Below are 25,591 nucleotides of genomic sequence, written 5' to 3' on the forward strand. Positions count from 1 at the left end.
TTGATTCCTAGCAAGTTCACCATGCCAAGCACATCCACATGGTTGGATTTGCAAAAAAAGCTTTGAAAATGCCCATATTTCTAGTTCTCATATTCTAGTCTCTTCAACGGACATTGAAACAAAGCTCAAAAATTTAGCAAAAACTGCAATTTAACCCTCTGATCAAAACGAGCAGCATTACACACCAATAATAGTAGAGCATCCAGAGGAAGAAACTAGATCAAAAAACGCACACAAACAGCGATGCACATAAATAGCAAGTAAATTTGGAGAAAACAATACAAAGAATCCACATCGTCACAGAGAATGAAGGAAGGAGTCACGAAGAGCGAGGAAAGCGAAGTGAGAAGAGAAGAGCAGATGATTTGAATGCTCTACGCACAGCGGCCCGAGGGAACTATACAAGGGAATATGAAGAATAAAGCAGAAGCCAGTGATTAGGATTTCATACACACGCGCAACCAGAGAGAGAGAGAGAGTACCTGCTGCGTATGAAGAAGAGGAAGAACGCAGAAGTGAGATATTAGGGTTTTATACAGATACAGCGAGAGGCCATGGAGTTGAAATATAACGTTGGTGAGTCCATCCCCAACGCAACGCTTTGGCAACACCGCTGCTCCCAAACAGCCGAGAACGTCGGGGAAACCGCAGCGTGCCTCCGACGCCCCAGCTTCCGACCCAAACTCCCAATCCAAACACAGCAATTCGAAACTCCATTCTGGATCTGGATTATGCAGGATACATTAGGGACATGTGAATCGAATCCGACCCGTTTACGCCTCTCGTCACAGAGTTTTAAATAGCGACGACTCTGGTTCCTTTTGCTTACCATCTCAAAGAAAGCGAGTAACGAACTAACGATCTTCGTTCTGGTGTAGAGATGCCGGTGAGTTTCTTGCTTCTACTTATCTCGTTCTTAGTCTCGATTTTATCAAATTTACTTAGAGAATTATGGGAATTCTAATTCCCTTCTGGAAATTGAGGAAAAAACTAGGGTTCTCAGCGGTTGTGCATCGACTTTGACTGAATTCTTGTGTTTTCTTGGTGGATCTGGTGCGAATTTAGGGTTTTATTTTTTCCTTTTTCCTCTTGTTGGGTACATTGGAAGAACGAAAATTTGGGTTTTCTTCTGGGATCATGGGAAGAAAGGAATTAGGGTTTTGAGGTGGGTATGGATGATGAATCTAGGGTTTTCTGGTTCTGTATTTGCAGATGAGGAGGCTTCTAGAGATAGAGGCACCAGGCCCTCTGAGGTACATAATCGGGGCCGTGATAATGATGGTGGGGATCGCTTTTCCCGTTGGCTACGTGATGTTCCGCAACAAGCGCGTCCCATCTTCATCCTCCTACTCCAAGCAGACGTAGGTGTGCCTTTTCCGTTTGTCAATTTGATTGCAGTCTTATTGGTTTTTTATTTTTTTTACATTTTTTTATTGGCATCCTTTTGTGCACTTATCTGGGGAATTTTTGTGTGGAGAGTCTGTTCGTGTTCGACTATTTGTCAATCGGTTCCCTGTCTGAATTCTTGGAATGTTTTCTATCATCCATCTGGAATTTGGACTGCTTAGAATTGTGGAGCTGGTTATGTAGCCACCAGGCGAAACCATCCCCCGTGTTGGGTTTCGTGTATTGATGGGAAACAAGCGTAGCCGCTCATGGCTCGGTTGGTAAAGAGCTTGTTGTGATGCATAAGATGGGTTCGGCAAGCTGAATATGAACAATTGGTATTCGGCTCAGCTCAACTAGTATAAGCTCGTTAGGTAATAAGAAATATATTTTAAATATACTTATCATGTATTTTTGTTTGTAATCCTATTTCTTCCAGCTCTAAAAGAATATATTTTTTCTATAAACAACCCAGCTCGATCTAGTGCTCATTATGAGCTTGAACTTGAGCTCATTATGAGCTCGACTTGGCTTGGCTTGCCACTAGAATGAGCCAAGCTTGATCACTTCAAGCTCGGATCATTCAGCTTGTTTACCAGCCCTGGTTTCACGTGGGGCAGGGAAATGAGGTGAGCTACTTGTGGTTGGGTCATGTTGGGCTCATAAAGATTTTATTTGAACTCGTATAATAGGTGTTGAACACCAAGAATATATGTTCGGCTCATATAGGCTTGTGTTATCATGCAAAATTTTACTTTCGCAAGTCAAACTGACCTTTGAAAAAGTTTTGAAAACAACTCGTCTTCGTTTTTGAAATACGAAAAAATTTCTTAGAATGGGACTCGCCTCTCGGTATGAGGTTCAACCGTTCTTAGCATCATAACTAGGGGTAATCGAACCAAGTATCAATCATGTGCTTTTGCTTTGCTCAACTATCTAAATCATTATTTTATTTCCTAGTTGCACAAAGAAGCAGGCATATGCTATGACTTAGAAAAATGCAGATCGAAAACATGATATATGCTTCAAATATTTGATTTGAAAATACTTGGAAAAGGAGATGATTTGAAAATCGTGATTCAAACTTGAAAAATACTTTTTTGAAGAAAAGAAAACTTGAAAAATCGTGAATTAGACTTAGAAAATATTTGAAAATGTCTTGAAAACTGAAGATTTTGAGAAAATCGATTTTGAGGAAAAGACTTAGAAAATGATACTAACTAACCTATATGATAAATGAAATATGGTTTTGTAAAATCATTCTTGCAGGAAAAGAAATTCGGAAATGCTTTGAGAAATCTCCTTTCTTCTCAGAAATTGAATTCGTATAAAATGAAAGAGGGGGTTTATATGCCTTATAGAACTCGAATAAGACGGATTCTCCACATACACCTGACTATGGTCATGAGTATGTATCGAATTTATCTCATTGATTTCTATTAGTAGGGTTTTCGAAAAATATTTGAGTTTTCGAAAACATTGGAATATGGTATGATATTTGAAGACAGCCTAAGAGTGTAGGCCGTTTGTAACTTAAAAGAAGATGATAAATCTGAGTATCGTTCGTATTCTGACTATGGCCACAAATACGAACTCCACTGAGTTTATTAACTCCTTAGAAGAAGGTGTATATGTCATTCGTGTTGACCATTGTGAATTTAAAATATGCATGAATCATCAACTATCACAATTAATATTAAATTTTCACTATTTTTAGCTTTTGATTACAATTTACGTCGAATAATTGAATAATAAAATAAATAAAAGAAAAAGGAAAAATAAAAAAAATAATGTCTTGAGTTTCTCTGCAAAATTAGCAAACATTTTGGTAGAAAAATGTAGGCTTTTCGGGATTTATCAAACAATATCTGGAAATTGAGGGATATTTGTCTGTAATAAGCCTTTTTCCTATGCATTCATAAAATAAAATGTTTAAATGACATAATGGATGATGCATGACTAAATAAATGATAAAAGTGAACAAATTATAAATTCGAAATTGAAGAAAAAATGACCAAAATACCCTTAAAATTTGATATTATTTATAAAACAAGGTTAAAAGCAATGTTTTTCAGGAAAGATCTTTGAAATACGCTTAATCTGGGGATCAAACGGATTCAAAACGATGCCAAATCGGGTGGAGAGCATCCTGACATGATTAAGAACATGATCAAAGTTTAAAATCCCGAAAATAATAAAAGAAACAAAAAAGATTAAATTTGCCCGTATTTCAGTTGAATCAGGACTCTGCGGGCATCTGATTTTTATGAAACAACTAAATAACATATCAAATGATTTCTAAAAATCATGAAAATCGATATGGACATTGTTAACAACCCTAAAAATAACATGCAATCGAAAAATATATTTTTATAATTATTCTGGATATAACATTAAATAAAAAAAGAGAAAAATATGTTGTATAACTTGTTGCTCTGTACTTGTCACGGTGTTAGATTAGAATCAAATATCAAACAGCGGTAAAAATTCATGAAATTTAACGGGAAGAAACTAGACAGACCAATGAAAATAACCATTTTTACAGATCGGGAATACGATCTTCGGTTAAGGAGATACGACTTCGGCAAAACGCACTTAATTCTGGCCCAAACATAACGATGCAAGAAAGACAAACCTGGTTTTGGGTTTGAGGAAAAATAGCAAACAGTCATCAAAATTCGTAAATTATTTCAGAGATAAACTAGATATAACGTCGAGAAAACCCCCTTTTACGGATCGAAAATACGATCTTCGGTTAGAAAGAAATCGTTTCAGCAAGATGACCCAGGGTTTAAATCATGTCTTACCATTCAAGAAACACAAACTCTGATTTCGAGTTTCAATAAAATAGAAAACGATGGTGAAAAATCACAAAAATCACACCACATAAAGTAGATACACAGACGAATCGGTCACTTTTTACGGATCGAAAATACGATCTTCGGTTAGGGAGAAATCACTTCGGCAAAATGAACATGGCTCTAAACCGTGCCTGTTGGATCTTCAAGCAGGACAGGTTCTGATGTCGGATGAAAATAAAATAGTAAACGACCGTAGAAAATCCTAAAATTTTTACAGAATAAACTAGACACACAGACGAAGACGTCACTTTTTACGGATCTGAAATACGATCTCTGATGAGAGAGATGACTCCGGCAAGTTGGGTCTGATTCTGCACAACGTTTTAACGGTACAGAAAACAGGTTTTGATTCTTAAATTTATAAATGAGTCATCTGATGCCCAAAAATCATAAAAATTTCACATATTCATGTAAACATATGCATCTAACCCTCATAAAAAATTCAGATCAAAATGATGAAAAAACGCACATGAAACAACGTTGTTAACGCGGCCAGAATCAAGATTCGCACAGGCCTGTGAAACACTATTCAAGAACATGATCTAACATGCATAAACGAAAAAGAAAAACATATATGCAATATTTTCCAATTTTTTTATGGATGAAATAATATAAAACTAAATCTAATATGCATGAAAATGTAAAGAAAAATACAGAAAATAAAACTGCATGGGATTCTACTTTAATGTAGCTGTCAGAAAGATCGATTCGATCTATTGAAAGATCGGATCCCGTTCTTTTGTGTGGCTGAACTAAAATCGATATTCAATCATCAAAATACGAAAAGAAAACATGAAAAACTAGGGTTTACCTGTACTTAGGTTGTTCATGGAGGCTATTACACGAAAATCAAAAGAAAAAGAGGAAGAAGAGAAGAAAAGGGGGGCGACAATGGAGAGAAAACAAAATAAGCAAAGCGAGGGGAGGGGAGGAAATTTTACCTTGGAGGCTGAAGGAGGAAGGCTTAGGGGTTGCAAGGGAGAGAGGGAGAAGAGGAGAGCATGGGTTGGACGTCCAGCCCATGTGGTCTATTTAATACAATTTTTTAGAGCTAGGGTGAAGAGTTCTGGTTTAATCAGAACTCTTCTTAATTAAAGAAGATGGACCAAAAGAGGGGGGGGGCGATTTTCTTGAAGAGCCTTAATTAAAACTTACTTTGACTAAACCTAATTGTGACACTCTAATGAAATCCTTTTGGAAAATTCCAAATGTGGCGCCACCCAGGTGGGCCCCACATTTCGTTTTTAAAGCCATAAATAAAAGTTAAAAACAAAGCTAAATTTAAAAGAATACTAAAAACGAAAATAGAGTTTTAAATCAATTAGATTTTGACTTTTCCAACCCCAACTAACTAAAACTCTAATGAAAACACCTAAATGAATTTGAACACTTCCAAATGTGGTGCCACCTAGGTGGGCCCCATATTTGGTTTTTAAAACAATAAATAAAGTAAAAGTTAAAAATGTTAAAAATAAAGGATAAAATCAAAGGTTAAAAATCGAAGTACTAAACTAACTAAAAGACCTAAATGAATTGAAAATCTCTCAGATGTGCCACCTAAGTGGGCCCTACATTTGGTTTTAAAACAAATGACAGATTTAAAGAAGTTTTTTTAAAAATAAGTGAAAATAAAAATAGAAGATAAAAACAAAATAGAGTCCTAAACCGACTGAAACTCTGAAATAACAAAGGACAAAATGGAGAAATAAATCCCCAGGTAACGCCACCTAGGTGGGTCTTTTCTGGAGTAAATTGGATCTAAGATCCATTTTAAAACTCGAATTTGATAAAAATTCATATCAGGGATCCGATCCGGATCCAGATCTGACACATTGAAAAAGATGTTTTTCTGAAAAAGCTTTTCAAAACATCAAATGTAAAGCACTGGGTTTTGATATAAGATGTAAAAATTGATTTTTGAATCCCCAAGTTTGAAATCAGAAGAAGATTTGAACTCGTATCTGGATCCAAAGCTTTAAAATGACAAATGGGCCTGGATCTCGAACCATAAAAATGATGAAAGATCCTAGATAGAATTGGAAAATGAATTTTGAATCTTGATAAAATGGATAAAAATGGCTCTCGGATCATAGATGGACTTAAAAAGTGGATCGTTGATCAGGAATAAAGTGGAAATGGATTTTGGATCAAAGAATGGATCCAAGATGACAAGTGATTGGATTCTGGATATCTGATGAGATAATCCAAGTTCAAAGAATAGAGTGGACTCTGGATATAGATAATAGAGTGAATTGAATAAAAGATCCAGGTCCAGAATAAAGAATGGATATCAGATCCAGTATTGGATCTAATGTCCAAATTGAAATATGAATTGGATCTCGGATGTAGATAAAATATCAGATAAAGGGATTGATCCGAGCCCAAATTGGCAATTGTACCAGCTTAAAAAATTGATATAATTGATATTCTGAATGAAAATGATCAAGAAATGATTTTGCTCCTGCAGGGCAAAGAGTGACACTGAAAAATGGGGTTTAAACTGGTTTAAACTGAATTGAACTGAGTTTTAGGGTTTCTGAACTTTGGTGAACTAAAAAGACACTGACTCAGTTAGATTCCTAAACCGGATGATCAGGAAATGACGCAATTCTCAGAGAAATGCACACTGGAGTGAGGTAGGTAACGAGAGTGTATTAGATTTGAGCTGAAATGAATGTCAGTTATACTAAGATGAACTAAATTCAGAGCTTAAATACTAGCTAGACTGACAAGGATTAGCTCAATTTTAGCTTAAACGAGCTCAAATAAGCTTAAATGGATTCCAAGACTGTGGGGAATGAATTTGGACTAGAACTGGGCCACCTGAACTTCTGGTGAGCTCAGGTTAGACTCAGGGAAATAGGGTCGACTGGAATTAACTGACTCGGAGACAATTGGCTTGGATCTGAGCTAGAAATGAACTCATTTCTCGATAAATGAACCAATTTTAGCTGAAATGATCAGAAATAAATATGATCTACTTATTGTAAGTTCAGAAGAGCTAGAAATGACTGATATTCTATATCTTCTGAACTTAAAATGAGTTTGGTTGGGTCTGACTGACAAGTATCTAAGGTGACTTAAAGGTAAAATGGTAAATTTTCAGGTGAAAATGGGTGAAATGACACCTAAACTGGGATAGACCTAGGGGTTAGAATCCTACATTATGCTACATAGGGTCGACATCTGTGAGGGGGGTGTCCGGGAATGAACCTGAAAAATTTGGGGTGTTTACAGCTTGTTAACTTGTAATAAAAATATTTTAGATATTCTTTAGATATGTGTGTGAGTGTGTGTCATAAATGAATCAGCTCGAACATAGCTCTGTGTAGGTCTCCAGTTCAAAACCTCTTTGAGCTTTGAGACTATATTTTCGTGAACAAACCAGCTAAATCTCAGCCTACTTGCTCAATCTCATCATGAAATCGAACTCAACTCGACTGGCCAGGGGCACTAGCTAAGCTTGAACGCCTCAAGCTCGGCTCATTCATCTCGTTTACTAGTTGTAGATTCATCCAGGGTTACCAGAAGCGCCATACCATATGGGGAAGTGCACTTTCTCGAAGCGCGTTTCGAAAGCGTGAAATGTGGCGCTTCCAAAACGTGAGGGGAAGCGATAAAAAAAGAGAAAGTGCGCTTCCCTTTATTTTTTTTGTTTTTTTTTTCTACTTTTTTTTCTTTTTTCGCTTCCTAGGTCGCTTCCAGTTCACTTCCGAGACAATTCCTGGTTCGCTTCTAAGTCGTCTTGCGCTTTCTGCTTCCTAAAATTTTGAAAGTGCCTCGCTTCCTACTTCTCCGACTCTTCTCACCAGTCTTTCAGATAAATGGCATGAGAGTTGGTTCATCTTGCAGCTGTTGTATGTGATGTGGAAACTCTTCCACGTTCTTTGGCTTAGAAATATGGTCATGCCTTGCACGAAAGACCACAAGGGTTTAGATGCACACACAGACCTATTCACACTTCCCATTTCTTTCTGTGTTTCAATATAATTGCATGTGAAGAATGAAGTGATGAATTTGAGTTGGTAACTGATAAACTTATAAGTCTGATACTATGATATCTGTTTATTCCTGTGTTTCTTCTTTCTGTGGCAAAAGTGTCATATAGAGCTGTAATTTGGAAGGAATTGAAGGAAAAGCTTCTCACTGTTCGACACTGGATGTGATCATAGAACACGCCTATTGCTCGTTTATTTGTTTGATCTGGTTTCAAATTTTATGGTGTTTCATTCACTACAAATCTTCCATTCTAGTGTACAGCGCATTGATGGATGTTGACACCAACTGAGGTCACTCGTTTTTTTTTTCTTATGTCAAGATTTTACCTTTCCGGCATTGTTTGTTGCTCATGATGGCTTGAAGCCAAAGCAGAAATATCACTTGAATGTATGAGAATGTGATTCCTATTCACAGGGGTTGCCCGCATGCAGTGGAACCGCATCAGATGTACATTTGCAAAACTAATGTGAAGAGAAATCATTTACACATTGCAAATTTTCACATGTTTGCAAAACAATGTTAATAGTACGCATAATTGTGAGCATCTGATTCACATTCCAGGCCCATCAAACGTGTTGCTGTTCTAATTAATCAAATATGATTCTTCTAATTCTGTTACATTAGGCCTAAGGTGCTTCTCTAACTAGTGCTTGATCTTGAGAAGTTTTCAACCCAGGTGAAAAAGCTTTCTCAGTAAGAGAAGTACCGTTTCCTTGTATGTATTGTCCAAATGCAGAGGCAGAAAAGCCCAAAAAAATCAGAATTTGGTAAAAATCAATGTTATCAGTATAGTTTGAATCAGCCTGAATCGGCCTATTTGTAACTTATCAGCAGAAAATCGATGGGAAACTGGGCTGATTGGGTTTATTTTTAAAATGAATTTTAAAATTATTTTAAAATAATTTGTATTATATTCCTGACGTGTGTCATTTGCTGGTTAAAAATTGGCTAATTCAGCTTGATTCGGTTCAAAATAGAATTCAGCCTATTCAGAATTCAGGATCTAATACAATTCTGACATCGGTAAAAAAAACTTATTCTAGGTTTCTGCAACATGGATGGCCAACATTCTGGACCGATTGTGATATGGCTGAGAGGCCTTGCACCATTGCTTCGCTGTTGTGGGTTTGTCCCAGTGGTTGTGCCGAGCTGCAGATTTTGGTTCTCAAAATTTGTGTTGTTTGAGAGCTATTGTGATCAAATGCCCCTAATGGAGGGGCTTCTTAAGACTAAAGGGGCGTTTGTTTCATGCCTTTTCCCATTAAAAGAGGCTCTCTTTCATAGGAAATAGAGCCTATTTCCTAGAAAGAGTGAAACAAACATGCTCGTGAGAAATATGTAGTGGAACCCACGTAACAAATGCAAAAAAACAGCTTCCCTCTCAAAAATGGGTTCATACTCAACAGCCCCCCCTCCCCCAATTGGGAAGCGCTTTCCTCCCAATGTGGCCCTTTCAAACAAAATAGGCTTCCTTTGGGTGGAAATATAACAAACGCCCCTTAAGATCACATTTGCAAACCTGTGAAACACTCTCTAGTGTGAGAAAGTAAGCCATATTTTCTCAGGTGAGAAAAGGTTTCATAGGCTTGCAAACATGTGCTTTCATTTTCTTAAGGTAAAATGATTTAAATGGTCTAGTGTTGATACCTAATGGTAGATGAGGTTCACACATGTTACCTTTCTCTTCATTCTCCCTTTCAATAAATGAGATTCATACCTGTTACTTTTCACTTCATTCCCGGGGCACCCTTCACTTTGCAGACATGGGAATAGGAGGATGTTGGCTTGACATTTTGATCCTACATGCAGTCATCTAGCACACTTGTTACATTTTCAGTGTGGACACGGTCAACAAAACAGCCACATTTCGATAGTCTTCTCTCAGTTGTTTCCTCCATTTCACACAAACCCCCATTACCATTTGCAGACAGGACTGTGAAAAGGGATTTCAATGGGCAGACCTCATTGTTTATAGGGTTGCAGTGGCTCAGGCCCATGTCCAGTCATTAACAAGGACATTTGAACAAAAGGCTGATTGCCCCAGGAGTCTACGCTGCACAGTAGGCCCATACCCAAAATTTTGCAGCACTCTCAACAGTTTCATCCAAGTTCTACAAAATTATGACATGGTGACAAACATGGTCATCAGCTGCTTGTAGAATTTCATCCATAAAATGTTGATTAAACAAGGAAAATGTTTCTCATAATGCTTTCTATGATTGAGGTACATGAAAACAAAGAAAACAATACCATGTTCTCCTGAAGTACCAAAAAGTGGTGCCAAAGACAAGTAGATGGTTGGGTTCCAGGTGCTCCATGCCCAAAATTTACAAAAAAAAAAAGAGATCTTCACAACAGTTCATGCACCTACATCTCGAACTACAAAGCTTGCATCTCCAGATGGGCTTGATCGACACCATTCTCGCCTGTCGTTGAAGTAGGCAGCTGCATTTCCTGCACAGGCGGGGGATTTACAATGGCCATGGGTGTAACAACATCATCATCCAGGTGTCCCTTCATTTTCCCGTTGTTCTTGACAAAGTGCAGACCAATGCATGCAACAATGAATCATGCAGGGATCACATGGCGAGTTCTAAAGACAAGAACAAAAGATCCATCACATAACCAGCAATGCACAATTGAACACACACACAGACCTTCAAATGATACTTCTTTTGCAACTCTTGCCGAAATAAGCCTGTGTAAATACCACATCCACCATGTAAACAATAACCCTTCACCAATCAGGAATGATGTCCCTGGGTCGATGGCATGCAATACAGCAGTTGCTGCTGCGAGTGCCATGCCACCCTCAACAAATATGGCATGACAGATTCAAGGTGTTGTCCAAGGAATGTCCTCCCTCAAGTTCTCAACATTGCGCCCAAACAGCACACATGAACAGAATAATCCATGCCAACCTGCAAAAATTCATTTAGTTGTTGCTGGTCATCTTAGGACTATTTGGGCACTCCCATCCAGATTAACGAGTCTTCAAGGATTTACTATGTTATTAGTGCGGAAAGAAAAGGGATTAATGCTTTGTCATTTTGGTGAAACATGAAGTCCGAGGCCAAGTCCTTTTTTTGCCCATTTCATTTCAAGTATTTCCATTATGGATCAGAAATGAAGAAATATTTGTGAAGCTCTATCATTAACCGAAATCAAACATCAACTCCATCAGCAAGTCCCAGAAGTATTTTACAATTAAAATTTAATTTCTAACAAGTTTCAACTTTCAACTAAATGGATAGCTGGATTCATTGCAAATGGTAGAAAGGCCAAACCACTTAGGACTGGTCCAGTAAGTCGGAAGAAATAAGCTGCAAACACACAAAATATAACTTGCAAAGTAGTGACGTAGTGCAAGCACCTAATAAGGTGAAACAACTCAAGCAAAAGGGGGATCAACAATGTATCAGATCAAACCACAGCAAAAGTAACAAAATATTCAAACCTGCCAGAAATGAACATCATGAAAACTAAATAATTTTCCACAACTGCTTTCAAACTCGAAAAACTCATCATTCAAGTGTTACAATCCTTAAATATTTTATAATAAAATCAGTAAAATCCAGTTGCAAATATTAACAAGCTTAGGCAAAGCCCGCAGCTGCAGAATCAGTGTAGCAAAATGCACCAATAGAAACAAAAAAGGCTAGACTACTGTCTATGACATTAGGATCTCCTAGGGTGGTGAACAATGAAATCTCCTAGACCATAGCACTAAAACATATGTCGGTGGTGACAATGAGATATCTCCTAGACCATAGCACTAAAACATATTTTGTAAACCACACACTTATAGTCATTTATTACAAAAGACAAATTAGATTTCACAACTTAACATATTTATTATAGATGGTCCTAATTACTTATGAAAACCAACAAAAAGGAGAAATTTGTGGTAGGTAACAAAAGATAAAAAAACTGAGATGTCAACAAAGGTAAAAATTATTGAAATAACACCTTATACTCTACACAAAGAAACCGGCAATAATGCATAAACATGAGTGAACCTGAAACATCATATTGAATTTGATCATATAGCGCATATCATGCCATAGATGCTCCACATGGAGTAGTTTTCACAGTGCACACACACAAATGAAGCATCCATCGCTACTTCATTACAATTTCCTTTATCTTCATATTTATTTACTTAATTTAGACCCTGCATATGTGTTTACCATGGTTTATTTACTAAGAAACATGCTTTGGATATATTTGTTTTGATGTAAAATTTAAATTCTTTTAAGAACCAGCAAACATAAAAAATCTCTTTACCTAACACATCTTCTCAACTAAATGATTTATGTAGATTACATCAATATGGTCAAATCTACAATCATATAAGTGGAATCTTAAAACATTGGTGACACTAATAGATAGGTGATACTGATCTATTAGTGCCACCGATGGAACCAAAGACCTATGTCACATATACATGGACATGTATGCTGACTTGATATGGATGTGAGACACAAATATGCAAAAAAAATTTAAAACAAGAATGCAAGGACATGGATCTTTTACTTTTATTAGAATAATGCAAAAATAGTGCAGGACATGTCATGACATGTCACACGGCGTATGCACTTGTCATGTCGTTTTCACCCAGATGTAAGAGACTATAAGAACGTGTCCCTGTAGACACATGTTCTTATATAGAAGGGGGAAGATCCAGCCAACTCTATGTGGAGCATGTATGATGTCATCTGGGCCATTTATAAAAAATAATGACTGAAATTCCATTTAAAATTTGGACCACCATCAATGGTAATCCACTCATAACCATCATTTATGGCTATCTCCATACATGACAATCGAGTTGTTACCACTTGTAAGATGGAATTTGGACATACAACCTAAATGGTGTCATAAATGCTCCATAGTAGAGTTTATTGCATCTTTGCCTTCCATACATAAGTGCATGTATGCATCATTGCATATAAATATATAATGTGTATGTGTGCCTGCACATGAAACACGCATATACACACCCCCACAAACCCTGTGCAAATGCTTGCACCATTGCAACCAGCACCATAATTATCCTTAGATCTCACTATCACGACCGCCAAGGTCAGCACGCACTAGTACTATTACTATCTCAAGAAAAGCAATGAGATTAATGAAAGGAGATGCAAGCATCAAAAGTTAAACAGCAGAAAACCAATTCTGTGGAACCAAAATAGTGAATGGCGATCAGTGAATTATTTCTTTGTGCCAAACATGCATAGGGTAAATCAAGATCAAGGGGATCTATGCAAAAGAGAGAAATCTTCACAATTTCAAGCATAATATGATCTAGGAAGGACAAAATAAAATATGAAGACAAATTTTGTGATCTTCTCAAATTATCTCATAACAGAACTATATACTTTAGGTGACAGAAGATGCCTATCCTAGGACACTAGCTAGGAAACTTTATACCGAGAGTGAGATACTACCCGAAGAGATTCTTAAGTATTACCTTGTATATTGGTGCTTTGATATCATGGCTCATCTTTCTTCTCACAGTTCAGCATGTGTGTTTGCATATGTATGGTGTGTGTGCATGCACGTGTGTATTAGCATGAAACAGCCACAGGGTCCATCAAAGTATATATAACATTTTACATAAGTGTCATCATGTTTTATTTAGCTAAAAAAAAGCAACAGTTTATGGTTCCAAACCATGTCACAGTGAACGGCAAAGGATACAGGGACATGCTATTTTTGTGTCGCTTCTCATAAAGAAGAACACATAAGGGAACATGACATGGGAGTAAATTGAAGTTTCCCCCATGAGTAGGTCACAAACTTGCAATTAAGCAAGACCAAAAAACTTGCAAAGATAGCGATAAAAAACTTACAACTGGTAGTATCTTCTGCACATCCAAAAATCCCAGTCGTCCAGGCCTCATCGGCAGGAGCCTCATGGTTAGCAGGGAGAGGCTGTCCACACTCACGACATTTGTGCACCACCAACTGCCCAATAGAATAGAATCATACACCTAAGAATTTCCTTTGCTAACACCAATCCCAGCGAAATTCACAAAAAAACTACCATCTCCAATTCATTCTGATATAATGGGGCAGAGAACAACCAGAATGCTGATAATATATGAGGACATTTTCCTCATCTAAGGATAATAAGGGAAGTTTAGAATGTGTCCGCTTAAAGCTTTAGACATGTCTTACTAGTGATTAATGCCAATAAAATCCCTTGCGCTATTTCTCATCATTGTCCACAGTTCGTTTGCCTTGTGAATTTCCTTGTTAACCACAACCATCATTGGATTTCTTTGATATAAGGCGCCGAAAAATAGCAAAATTACAGACAGCCTCAATCAGAATCATTCACACGCCATTAGTACGGAACTAGAAAACAAAAAGGAAGGTCGCCGTGTTGGACTCGGTACGAATAACACAGATCGACCGACTCAAATAGACAACCATCACTGAAATAATAATAGATCAACGGCATTTTCTATAGATCCACAAAGATCAAGAGAAAAAGGCTCGGAGAATCAAAACTAGTCTTTACCTTTCCTTTTAAATCTTGATTTACAAGATCAACATCACAATTCTCGAAAAAACGCCGAAATTCATCATGATCTTGACTTACCCACAGAGAGAGAGAGAGAGAGAGATTTCAACTTCTGACCTGGGGAACCTGCACAGGCTGGTTCAACTCTCCCGGCAAGATTTCCTCCATAGGCCCATCTTGGTCCTTCCTCAGCTTCACATAATGCGACTTCATCGTGTCTCCCGCCATCGCAAAGGAAGATAAAAAAAGAAAATCACCAAATTTCCCAAACCCCTTTCTTTTTTCCTTATCTAAAAACACCAAGAATCACCCCCACAAACCCCCTTCACCTCTCCTCTCTCTCTCCCTCTTCAAACACACAACAAGAAACACCCACTTCAGGATTAGTCCCAACCTCTGCACAATTACCACAAAATCAGAAGTTTCCCAAGAAAAATCGACGAAATGGCTGATTTGGAAATTCAGCCACTTCTTCTTTCACCCCAACAACTCCAGATTCAGGAAGAACTCTCACCAACGCTTCGTGAAACGATCGGACCCTTCATGCCCAGAAGGAGAAGAGCAATCTACAATTGAAGTAATAAATATGGATAGCAATCGGAAGAGGAAAGAACGAGGAAAGAGACCATCAGTCCGAAAGAAGGAACAAGGGAGACGTTACGACGCAAAGCACGGGAGGAGTTACATTACACCGTTCACCTCTCGGGCGAGCTCAAAAAATAAAAGGGTGCAACGCCACCATTCACACATTCAAGTCGCCCGTGGCGTCAACGGTCGAATCCGGGTCGGATCTTATCGACAGGTCCAAATCCATATTAGTCCAGGCACATAGGAGTGTCAGTGGGTCTGGTTTGACCCAGACCCGACCCGTAACAAAGAAGGTGGTCCGATTAGAATTCGGATCGGAACTAAAGGGTTCGATTAGTATATGGAGCTGGGTATGGTTTGTGAGAATCATACTAGACTCGAGTCTGACCTGAGTTCCGATTAAGATCCATTGTTTTTTAATGTTAAAGTGAAAAAATATTGTTTTGTAGGGTTCATGTGATTCTTATAGGACCTGAGTATGGTTTACTTTATGGTAGACTTGATCAGAACCAGGTCCGGACCCACTACCTGAAATTCAAAGTCAGATCAGGGTTCGAACCTATCCGAGTCAGAAGCAGATTGACACGACACTTTTAGCAACCGGATTGTACTGGAGTCGGATCTAATCGGATGAAGCCTAGTCCCACTAGAAGTCACATGGAGAAAGCATATATCCTACCTTGAATCCAAATTTATATACAACCAAAGTCGAGATTCATATTTGGATTGGGTCTCAGCTGTAAAATCACAAAACTGAAACAATTCAATAAGCTCGCCAGATATTATTTTCTTACCTGGATCTGACTAAATCAACTCAGGTTTGGATGGATAACCGGCCCAAACCCATACCTTTTATACCCTTACATTAATACCATGATGAAGTTGTTATACGCCAAATATAGGCTACATTTTGAAAATATCGTGCTTTATTCAATATTTTTTCAGACATTAAAAATACTACGATAAATTTGCTAATATTTAGATACAATCGATATTTCAAAAAATAACATACTTTATCTTGTTTTCTTACCAAATTTTGAAAATATTGCAACAAGATCACGATATTTTAAACATATGATTACCACTTAGTTCTGTATCCAAAGTGTCTAACGCTAATCAAAATACAACGGTTGCTTAAATACAGTAATCGGTTCTAACAAATTACAACGGCTGCTTAAATATTAATGGTACGTTCATGATAAAAAGAAGGCTGGATTTTATCAGTAGGAAGACAAGCCCGGATTCGAACCCGAGACCCCTCAGTTATGATAGTTTGACCTTAACCATTGCTGTTGAGGAAGTGCATAACACATGCCCCCCACCAAGCTGTGCAATGAAGAACCCTTAGTTGAGATTCATGACTTCTTGTATTGTAACAAAGCAGCCTCTCTCTATTGATAATTGACCTGCCACACCTGTAGCTACTGAGTATAAGCCATCTTCCAAGCTAACTACTGGGCTCCGGCTACTGTGAGCATCGATTGCGGCCAATAGATTGAGGTGCTCCAAATAGCTTGACCCATGATGCAGCCCTTCATACCTGTTTACATATTCAAAACCAAGCATATGGCTCAATATCTGAACCCAGAACCATAAATAGTTCAATATTTAATAAGTTGAATCATCTAAACCATAAGATTTGATTGTCATGCATATGGCTCAATATCTGAACCCAGAACCATAAATAGTTCAATATTTAATAAGTTGAATCATCCAAACCATAAGATTTGATTGTCGTGCATCTTATACATGGATATGTCTTTTTCCCATAAAACCCGATGACAAGGGCAAAAAGGAAGAGAGAGAGAGAGAGTCCAGTAGCAACAAAAGAATCACGATAACTGCCAACTGCACATGTGCAGACTATATGGCTAAGAATACCATGAATTTCTTGGGAATACTACATACATATCATGGTGAGTTTGTGATATAGTGGAGTTAATGAAAATATTTGTCAAAATTCTTTCATATGTAAGCCGATATTTATACCTTTTAAATAGCCTAATTACACTGTAAAGTTAATGTGTCAACCTGTAAAGAAGATTCAGCCCAAACAAAGATGATTCATTGTCGCATTCATGTTATCTCTCTTTTCACATCTAATCTGCAGTTCTCTCTCTCTCTCTCTCTCTCTCTCTCTCTCTCTCTCTCTCTCTCTCTCTCTCTCTCTCTATATATATATATATATATATATATATATATATATATATATAGTAGTGTGTAACTGCTTGAACATTATGTACTTGACATGTACTTTAACATGCTGGTCGTTCATCGCGCGCTTGATGGACGGCCAGCATCAAAAATGAGTTTTTCTGCCAAACGAGCAATAGCGGCGACAAAAGTCACCGCTATTGCTCGTTTGTTTTTGTTTTTTGTTTTTTACGCTGGCCATCCTTCAAGCGCGCGATGGACGGCCAGCATGTTCAAGTACGTGTCAAGTACTTAATGTTCAAGCACCTACCACTTTTCCTATATACATATATGTGGAAGTGGGACCATCCAACTAAAGGAAGGTCCAACATATATTCCACACAAGGTACAAAATGTGTATATATATATCCAACATATATTCCATACAAGGTCCAAAATGTGTGTGTGTATATATATAAAATCTCCCCAAACCCATTAGTGACATGCAAAAGAGGATTTGGACCACCAAAATCAAATGGAGTTGAGATTGAATAACCAAGCTGGTTTATCTCAAACTTCTCCAAAACAACCTGCAACAGGTCGTGGTGTCTCTCTGTGCCATTGAAATTCAGAAGAGAACTTTAAACCATTTTGGCTCCTCCAGTTAAAGGAACAAATCAAAGTATCAAACCTCATAAGTTATAATAGTTCCCTTGTAGTTGAGCCTAAACGTGGGGTTCCTTCAAAACCTTCTTTTGATCTAAACCAACTTATTAGATAGGATTTTAGAGAGAGTTAAATTACTCACTTGATCTGTTCATTCTTCACTTCAATAGTTTGAACTCCAGCTCGCCCCGCAGCTCTAGTGCCAACACGCACTATGCTCTCAGGAACAAAGGCCTCGCCCTGGTAAGAATAAGATCATAAGTTGGAATGAAACGATAAAAAATAACATAACGGAAAGTTATAGAATGTTTTAGCAATTTCTGAAACTTCATAGAGCCGAAATAGGAAGTTCTGATACAAGTCTAAATGAATAGCTCAGCAAAACAGAGAGAAATAAATTGGTAGAATATACTACAGACGTAATGCAGTAAGATTCCAACAAAATGAAGACCTCCAGCACTAAAATCCTAGTACTTTTATCAACCAACCAATGGTTCTCATGACCACACAGTAACTTCTCGGAGTATAAACTTTGTGTTATAATGCCAGTATTAGGATAGGGCATACCTCATATGGTCCCCAAGGACATTCGAACCATTATGAGTTGAGCAAGTAATCGTAGCATACTCATCAGGCACTTGGAGATGTGTTTTCAAGCAAAGGGACTAAATAATAGAAGAAATGCCAATTTCCAGAAAAGATTGCAGAAAATAATTAGATGGAAAGATAAGCAAACTTAATAGCCTCCAGTTCTTGGTTATAAATTAAAATTTTGAGGATTCTTGCCATTTTTCTGAGGAACATTTAGACACTATTGAAAAAAGCATAAAAAAAAGTAAAACAGGTGAAATTTTCTTTATTTCAATATATAAAAAAAAAACTGGAAATCTTAAGATAATACTAAATTTAACAGTGTCCAATATTCCAGCATTGAAGGAATCAAATTTAAAGTGCTTACGAAATCTTGCAATGCTTTTCAGTTTTTTTTTCCAGAAATTCCATTAGAAAGCTCATGACATTAATAAAATACCAACGATACATGCACATACACACAAACGTACAAGTAATATGTGAGTGTTGAAGAGGGGGAGGGGTGCAGAAGGGTTAATTTAACGCTCACATTATTTAGCAGATCTGAACCACTACACTAACCCATATAGACCTACTGAATCTTATAATTCAACAATGCCATTGTGTACTGGTTTTTACCACCAAGGTTATTCTGGTAAATTTACAAAATTTGTATTCTCTCTTCCCACTCTGGAACTTTTGAAAATTGAGACAGGAATCTTTTTCGAATAGGATATCAAGCCTAGATTAGAAACAAAGCTTGAAGGTATCAGATGTCAAACAATTATAATGCACCACCATAAAATGCTGAAACGTGTAATGGGCAATAAAGGCAGATGACCTTGTTAAGGCCCACCCGAAACAATGGACACTACAAGACACACGTGACCTTTCAGTCTCTCACACACATGCAAACCCTGGCAATGAAAGAGGGGACTTCTCTGATATTCTTTGAAGTAACCTACATGATGGTATGCCAGTTGAATTCGACTCAAATTTATTGTTCAAAACAGTACACCAGAGCTGGATTTTACCTTTCCCACATCGCCTACAACTGATATTTCTTGTTCATTCTTACTACCCTCAGCAAACATGCAAAGGTCAAGCATGCCTCGTGATCCATTCTCGCACTCTATGATCACAAATGCATTATCAATAATATCAGGTACCTGTTTTTGAATGACAATTAGTAAGGAGAGAGAACCAAGATTCCTACAAAACAGAATGAATTTCGCATCATAGTCGAATAAAGAAATTACTTTGATAAGGCCAACTTTTACATGAATCAATATGTAGCAAAGGAGAAAATAGTCCAAAATCCCATGCCTGTCAATGACTTAAAGCTGCATCATAGAACTCCCAACTCTTTTGGAATGTCAGTACAGGGGTTCTGGGCTATGAACCGAGGCAAGTATTCCCAGATTGTACAGTTAAGCTACACAGTCTTCTTTCTTGCAGGACAAATATGTCTCCTTTTTTGTTAAAATATTGGTCTCCTAATTTAAGACATTAAATATGGATTACAATTTAGTACATGTTGAATTTTGGCTCTTTGCTTTTGGGGGTACACGTGTGTAAATTGTTTTAAAATTCTTGTCAGATAAGTGAATGATATAAATGTAAACATATAAGCATATTCATGCTGTCTGTAAGAAGTCCAGACAATAAAGAAAATGCATAAGTTGACCTTGGTATATCATAAAAGATGCATACAAGCATATTCATGCTGATTGCTGACTATAAGAATCCCAAACAATATAAGCATACATAATTTGACCTTGGTATATCATAAAAATGCATCTCTATATGATACACACTAGCAAAGCACCTTTATTATTGTACTAGCTTGTTGTGTACATTAGTTGTAAAAGTGGGGATCGAGGCAACAATGGATCATACCTTCTATAGGTTTTTATATCGTGCTGGTGAACATGATCTAGAATACATGTGCACTCATTGGAAGTTCATGTTGCTTCTAAGTGACGGTCTGATTTGAACATCAGCACAGTGGAGATTAAGAGGTAAGGTTCAGGTCAGCAGAAAAGTTGCACTAAAATTTAGTGGGGACTGGGGAGTTCCTATAAGTGTGCCTAAATCAGAACAAGATCCTTATCTGACAAGTATTTACAACTTAACTAGACTTGGGTACTCTATGATTCCCAATCCCACCAATTTATATTGTTCTCAATCTTCTATAATTCTTTTAATTCTGACACTTCTGCACAAGAAAGTGTCTAACAACTGCTACATTCTAACTGGAAAAGATCCTCCTACAGTGACATGGGATTGTTCCAGGTTGTTGTCATCAATCCTGACAAGCAAGCTTGGAAAACAGGGCAAGTATGTCTGCAATATGAAATCTGACACAAGTTATTGAAATTAAAAACGCACCAGAATGCAACTCATAACTCACAATAGATCTGATTCACCAAAGATTTTTTTAATTTGATAATTAAATATTCTCAAATAACATGTACTGGTCCATGCTACATGTTGATAGCACACGAACTTGTCCTTTGGACAAATGGAACTTCTTGTTACTAAATTACATGCATGTGCAATATGCTATGCATATTGTGCATGGGACAATGATGCAATCAAGCACTTGGAACACAAACAACGTCCTGAACCCACTACTTAAACATGATACTAAACCCAGTCCACTAAATTTGAGAGGTTGCAAGTGTACTCTCTTTCCTAGTTATTTATTCAACATCTTTAACAGGAGCATCCTTCTATTGGCGCACTATGTTTTGGATTCATGTTTTTCAAGGTACTTGACCAATGGCATGTTTACACCTATCATTTCAGTTTCCAAACTTACTTCCTATGCTTGTAATTAGTAGGCAAAACATGCACCGAGCTAGAAACAAATTTTGAAGTTCAGGTTCCAGTCTAGAAGAAGTTGAATGAGAAAATTGAGAAGCTGGTATTCCTTTTGGAATTTCATGCCAAGATTCTTTTAAATGAGAATGTGTTCTCTAATCTGTTATAACCAAGCTGAACCGATCATTTAATGATTTGTGTTGTCTCACGGTCCATGATGATTAGGAACAAATAGTAAAGATTGCACCCTTGACTGTCAGTTAGCTCGGGACATACAGCTCTACCCCATCACTTACAACAACCTTCAATTGCTGGGGACAGAGACACAAGAAGTGTAAGATGTTAAATATTTAGGTTGGTAGGATATTTCATCCTTTCATAGCACAGAGAAAGAGCTCATGTAATTAACTGTCTACCGACCAAAATATTTGCGAGGGAATAATCATTTTAAGAGTATCAAAAAGACATGCCTCAAAACTGATAGGAATGCATGCATATACACCTGCTACAACCTAATGAACTATGAGCAGTACGGAGTTGGGATGAAAATTCCCCACCTTTCCATCATACACCTCATCTTTGTGATTAACATCAATAGCACCAGAAGCCATCACTCGAACAGGATTTGATCCAACGATCAACCTCATCAGGTCAAAGAAATGGCAGCACTTCTCCACCAAAGTTCCTCCCGTGTTTATATTGAAGCGGTTCCAATCTTTCACCTGTGAAAATATGAACCGTTAATGGCAAGAGTAACAATTATATGGGATTAGGAACCAACTTGTGGTAAGATTAAACAAAATCCCCATGCAGTATCCTGATTAATGCACTGTGACAAAGCAGTACAGCATACTTTGACAAGAAAAGGAAACCGGTGTTCGCGAATGGCCACCATTTTCACTTTTCCAAGTGCTCCACCCTTGACTATCTCAATCAACCTAGCTACAGGAGGCATGTATCTGTATTCCAGTCCCACTTGTACAATGATCTCAGGCCTTCTCCGAGCTGCCTCAATGACCTACAAGATATGCAAATGAAAGAGCGGAGATTACTAAAAGACGTGACTATTTCAGACAAGGGAAAGCATAGTGAACAGAGGAAAGATGTGGCAACTTATTGAATGTGAATTTCTTATGAGTTTCCAAATATCGATTTTTCATAATTTTTAAAATAACGATCTTAAGAAAAGATCAAATGTTGAAAACAGGGAAGAAAAATGGAAGTAGCAAGGAAATTTTGTGAAATATTCAAAATAGGAAAACATAACAAAATGAGGGTAAGACAGATTTTTTTGTGAAATTTAAATATTTTCGCCATCAGATACTAATAAATTGGATATACTTACATACATTTTTCACCAAAAGTTCACAACAAGTTCCACTTAACATGATTTTTATCAGAGCTTTTGTCGCTATTCCAAAATATCAGGATAATAACACAATAATGGGAAAAGATCACCGACAATTGCAACAATGGGAAGTAGAAATAAGACTCTTATATATTGCCTAAAAATTAACCAACAGACGGATTTTTTCTAGAAAACAATGTGCCAATAAGTAACAACAAAATAATAGTACCAACAAAAAGGGTAGAATTTTAATATGCATGCGAAATATAAGGCAAGCAACAAAGGAGGTGCAGACTAGGAATTCAACGAACCCCGAAACAATGAATCATTTAGGAATTCAACAATTACATAGAAATCGCCAACAAAGAAGAACAATTTATGAACATCACCAACTTTCAAGTACACCATGGCCGCACGTGATAGAGCTATTTATCACCAACTCTGAAGGGTCGAATGGCTTCACACGGTGGATCTATACTCCAAGCAGCAGTGAGTTCAATACTTTAGTTGAACAAATCAGATTCAACCCACGCCATTTGCGTTCCACGATGGAACGTATGGTTCTAATCAACACACCCCAAATTAAAAGAATACTACAAAGATATGGATGATGAACACTGAATAAGATATGGAGGGAAAGACAGAGTGCGTGCGTACTGTTCTACAGTCCTTGACAGTAGTGCAGAGAGGCTTCTCGACGAGCACGTGGTGGGGAGTCGGGTGGTTGATGATGTCCATGAGGATCTCGAAATGGGTCATGTTTGGGGTCGACACGACCACGATGTCACACAGCCCACTGTCCAACAGCTCACGGTGTCCAGAAAAAACCTGCAAATTTTCCCACACAAACAGTGATTAAGCACACTGAGTAGCTCCACCAATAACGGTTACAACCTCGTTCATCCCAAATATGAATCAGAAAACCTAACTAGGAAAGATAGAGAGAGAGAACCTTTAGGGGCCAGTTGAATTGGGCAGCCAAGTGGAGGGCAGCTTCTTGGGATGGGATGTGAGGGTCGGCGACGCAGGAGACGCGAGCACCTTCCACGTGGACGATGTTGAGCATGTGCTCCCTCCCCATCATCCCAACCCCTACGATCCCATACTTCTTCACCCTCCCTGCCATCACCACTCCTGCTTGTTGGGTTTGGATACCGCTTACATACTAGCCAAAAGAAGGGTGCGTCACATATTTATAGACGTAGCTAACGGCTCTTGCAAGAGTCGGTCCATTTCGACGCACTCACAAAAGCCGACGTAGTAACTGAGAGGGTGTTTGATTCATTGTGCAAGATTCGACGGAACAGCAGGACATAACAGTGTGGACAACTTGAATGCATATGGATAATGGATTAGATGGATCGTACGATTTTGACATTTCAGGCCACCGCCAAGGGCCTCGTATTTTTTGAGGGGCCTCAAATCTCAAAGTGGTTTGTCAAGTGCTACCAAATTGTAATAGGCTGGCCCAAACTCCAATGGTCAGTACTCTAAGAGAGGTATTTATCCAAAATGACCTTGATACACTGGTAGTGTAGGGTCGTGGGCCATGAGTCATGAACAGCTGCATAAGTAGGAGAACCAGTAATTGTTACCTGACATTGATAATGTGGCATCAGATGTCTACTTCTATACGTTATTATGTCCAGTTTCTCTTATTTGTTGATCTGCATATATTTTTAGCATCTAATATATGTATTTGTTTAATAAATGCAAATCATGTTATTGTCATTTAATTGTCGTCATATTATTTTGCATAGAACCATCCTGTGAATGGTAGAAGGAGCTACATTGCATGTTGAAAGAATATATATATATATATATATATATATATATATATGAACCTAATTAATAAATATGATTGATATTAATAATTTAAGAAAAAAATTGCAAACTTAGATCACCGAATAGAGGACAGGGATGAATATCACGCTTGTCTATTCCTTTGATTGAATTGATTTTGGGCAAATACATGAAGGCTATTCATAGTCATACAGTTTACAAACAATGCACAGAAAAACTCTCGATGATAGGGAGACTGTTAAAGTTATCTTGAAGATAAACCTTATCAATAACACGCACGTATTACGTTAGAGACTCTTGTAATTTATCTGGAGGCTCACGAGGTTCACACACTTCAGACGTCTGTTGCACATATGACTCTTGACTAACCATATCCTTATCAGTCCCTTGCAAGCTCAACGTGGGCTCAGCCATGTTGAGCTTGTCTCGAATAAAGGCAAACCTCGATACTGAAAGTGGCTTAGTGAGTCCATCAGCAAGCTGGTCAGGAAAAGATATAAATTGAACTTGAATATGCCATTTTTGCACATGATCTCGGACGAAGTGAAAATTGATTTCTACATGTTCAGTGCGAGCATGAAAAATTGATTTTTTTGCAAGATATAGTGTCCCAATGTTATCACACCAGAGAATGAGTGATGAAAGTGGAGTGCAATCAAGATCAGTCAGGAGTGACTTGAGCCAAAGCAGCTCGAACGCAGCGTAGGCGTGAGATTTATATTCAAATTCAATGCTGGAGTGGGCAACAATATGTTGCTTGCGAGATGACCAAGAGATCAAATTGGAACCCATAAAAATAGCAAAACCACTTGTAGACTTACGGTCATCAAGACTACCGGCCCAGTCAGCATCAGAAAAAGCGCTTAGTTGTAGTGA

The 25,591-nt window shown here is 37.7% G+C and overlaps 2 protein-coding genes and 1 pseudogene across 5 annotated transcripts; 1 reads left to right on the forward strand and 2 right to left on the reverse strand.

The window, feature by feature from the left end:
- Positions 1-351: 351 nt before the first annotated feature.
- LOC149819448 (uncharacterized) lies at positions 352-9,020 on the forward strand. Of its 3 annotated transcripts, none has more exons than XM_089985240.1 (3): positions 352-886; positions 1,213-1,365; positions 8,346-9,020. In XM_089985240.1, exons 1-2 carry the CDS (start codon positions 881-883, stop codon positions 1,363-1,365), a joined length of 159 nt encoding a protein of 52 aa, XP_089841366.1. In that variant the 5' UTR covers positions 352-880; the 3' UTR covers positions 8,346-9,020. The 3 variants fall into 3 exon arrangements, with proteins under 3 accessions (XP_089841366.1, XP_089841367.1, XP_089841365.1); XM_089985241.1 differs by having other exon boundaries at positions 8,661-9,020; XM_089985239.1 differs by having other exon boundaries at positions 1,213-1,361; positions 8,661-9,020.
- A 1,047-nt stretch (positions 9,021-10,067) lies between these two features.
- On the reverse strand, positions 10,068-15,422 carry LOC149819449 (cell number regulator 6-like; annotated as a pseudogene). Its single transcript, XR_016427320.1, has 3 exons — positions 14,899-15,422; positions 14,105-14,219; positions 10,068-11,167 (listed from the first exon to the last, which is right to left on the reverse strand). The product of XR_016427320.1 is annotated as a cell number regulator 6-like (transcript).
- A 1,015-nt stretch (positions 15,423-16,437) lies between these two features.
- LOC149819450 (Oxidoreductase family protein) lies at positions 16,438-24,086 on the reverse strand. The gene is made up of 7 exons (XM_089984639.1): positions 23,865-24,086; positions 23,570-23,740; positions 22,418-22,582; positions 22,122-22,286; positions 19,773-19,907; positions 18,311-18,408; positions 16,438-16,909 (listed from the first exon to the last, which is right to left on the reverse strand). Exons 1-7 carry the CDS (start codon positions 24,036-24,038, stop codon positions 16,714-16,716), a joined length of 1,104 nt encoding a protein of 367 aa, XP_089840765.1. The 5' UTR covers positions 24,039-24,086; the 3' UTR covers positions 16,438-16,713.
- Positions 24,087-25,591: the final 1,505 nt, after the last annotated feature.

The sequence above is a fragment of the Nuphar pumila genome, chromosome 13 (genome assembly GCF_984573655.1).
Source record: "Nuphar pumila chromosome 13, dmNupPumi1.hap1.1, whole genome shotgun sequence".
NCBI classification, from domain to species: Eukaryota; Viridiplantae; Streptophyta; class Magnoliopsida; order Nymphaeales; family Nymphaeaceae; genus Nuphar; species Nuphar pumila.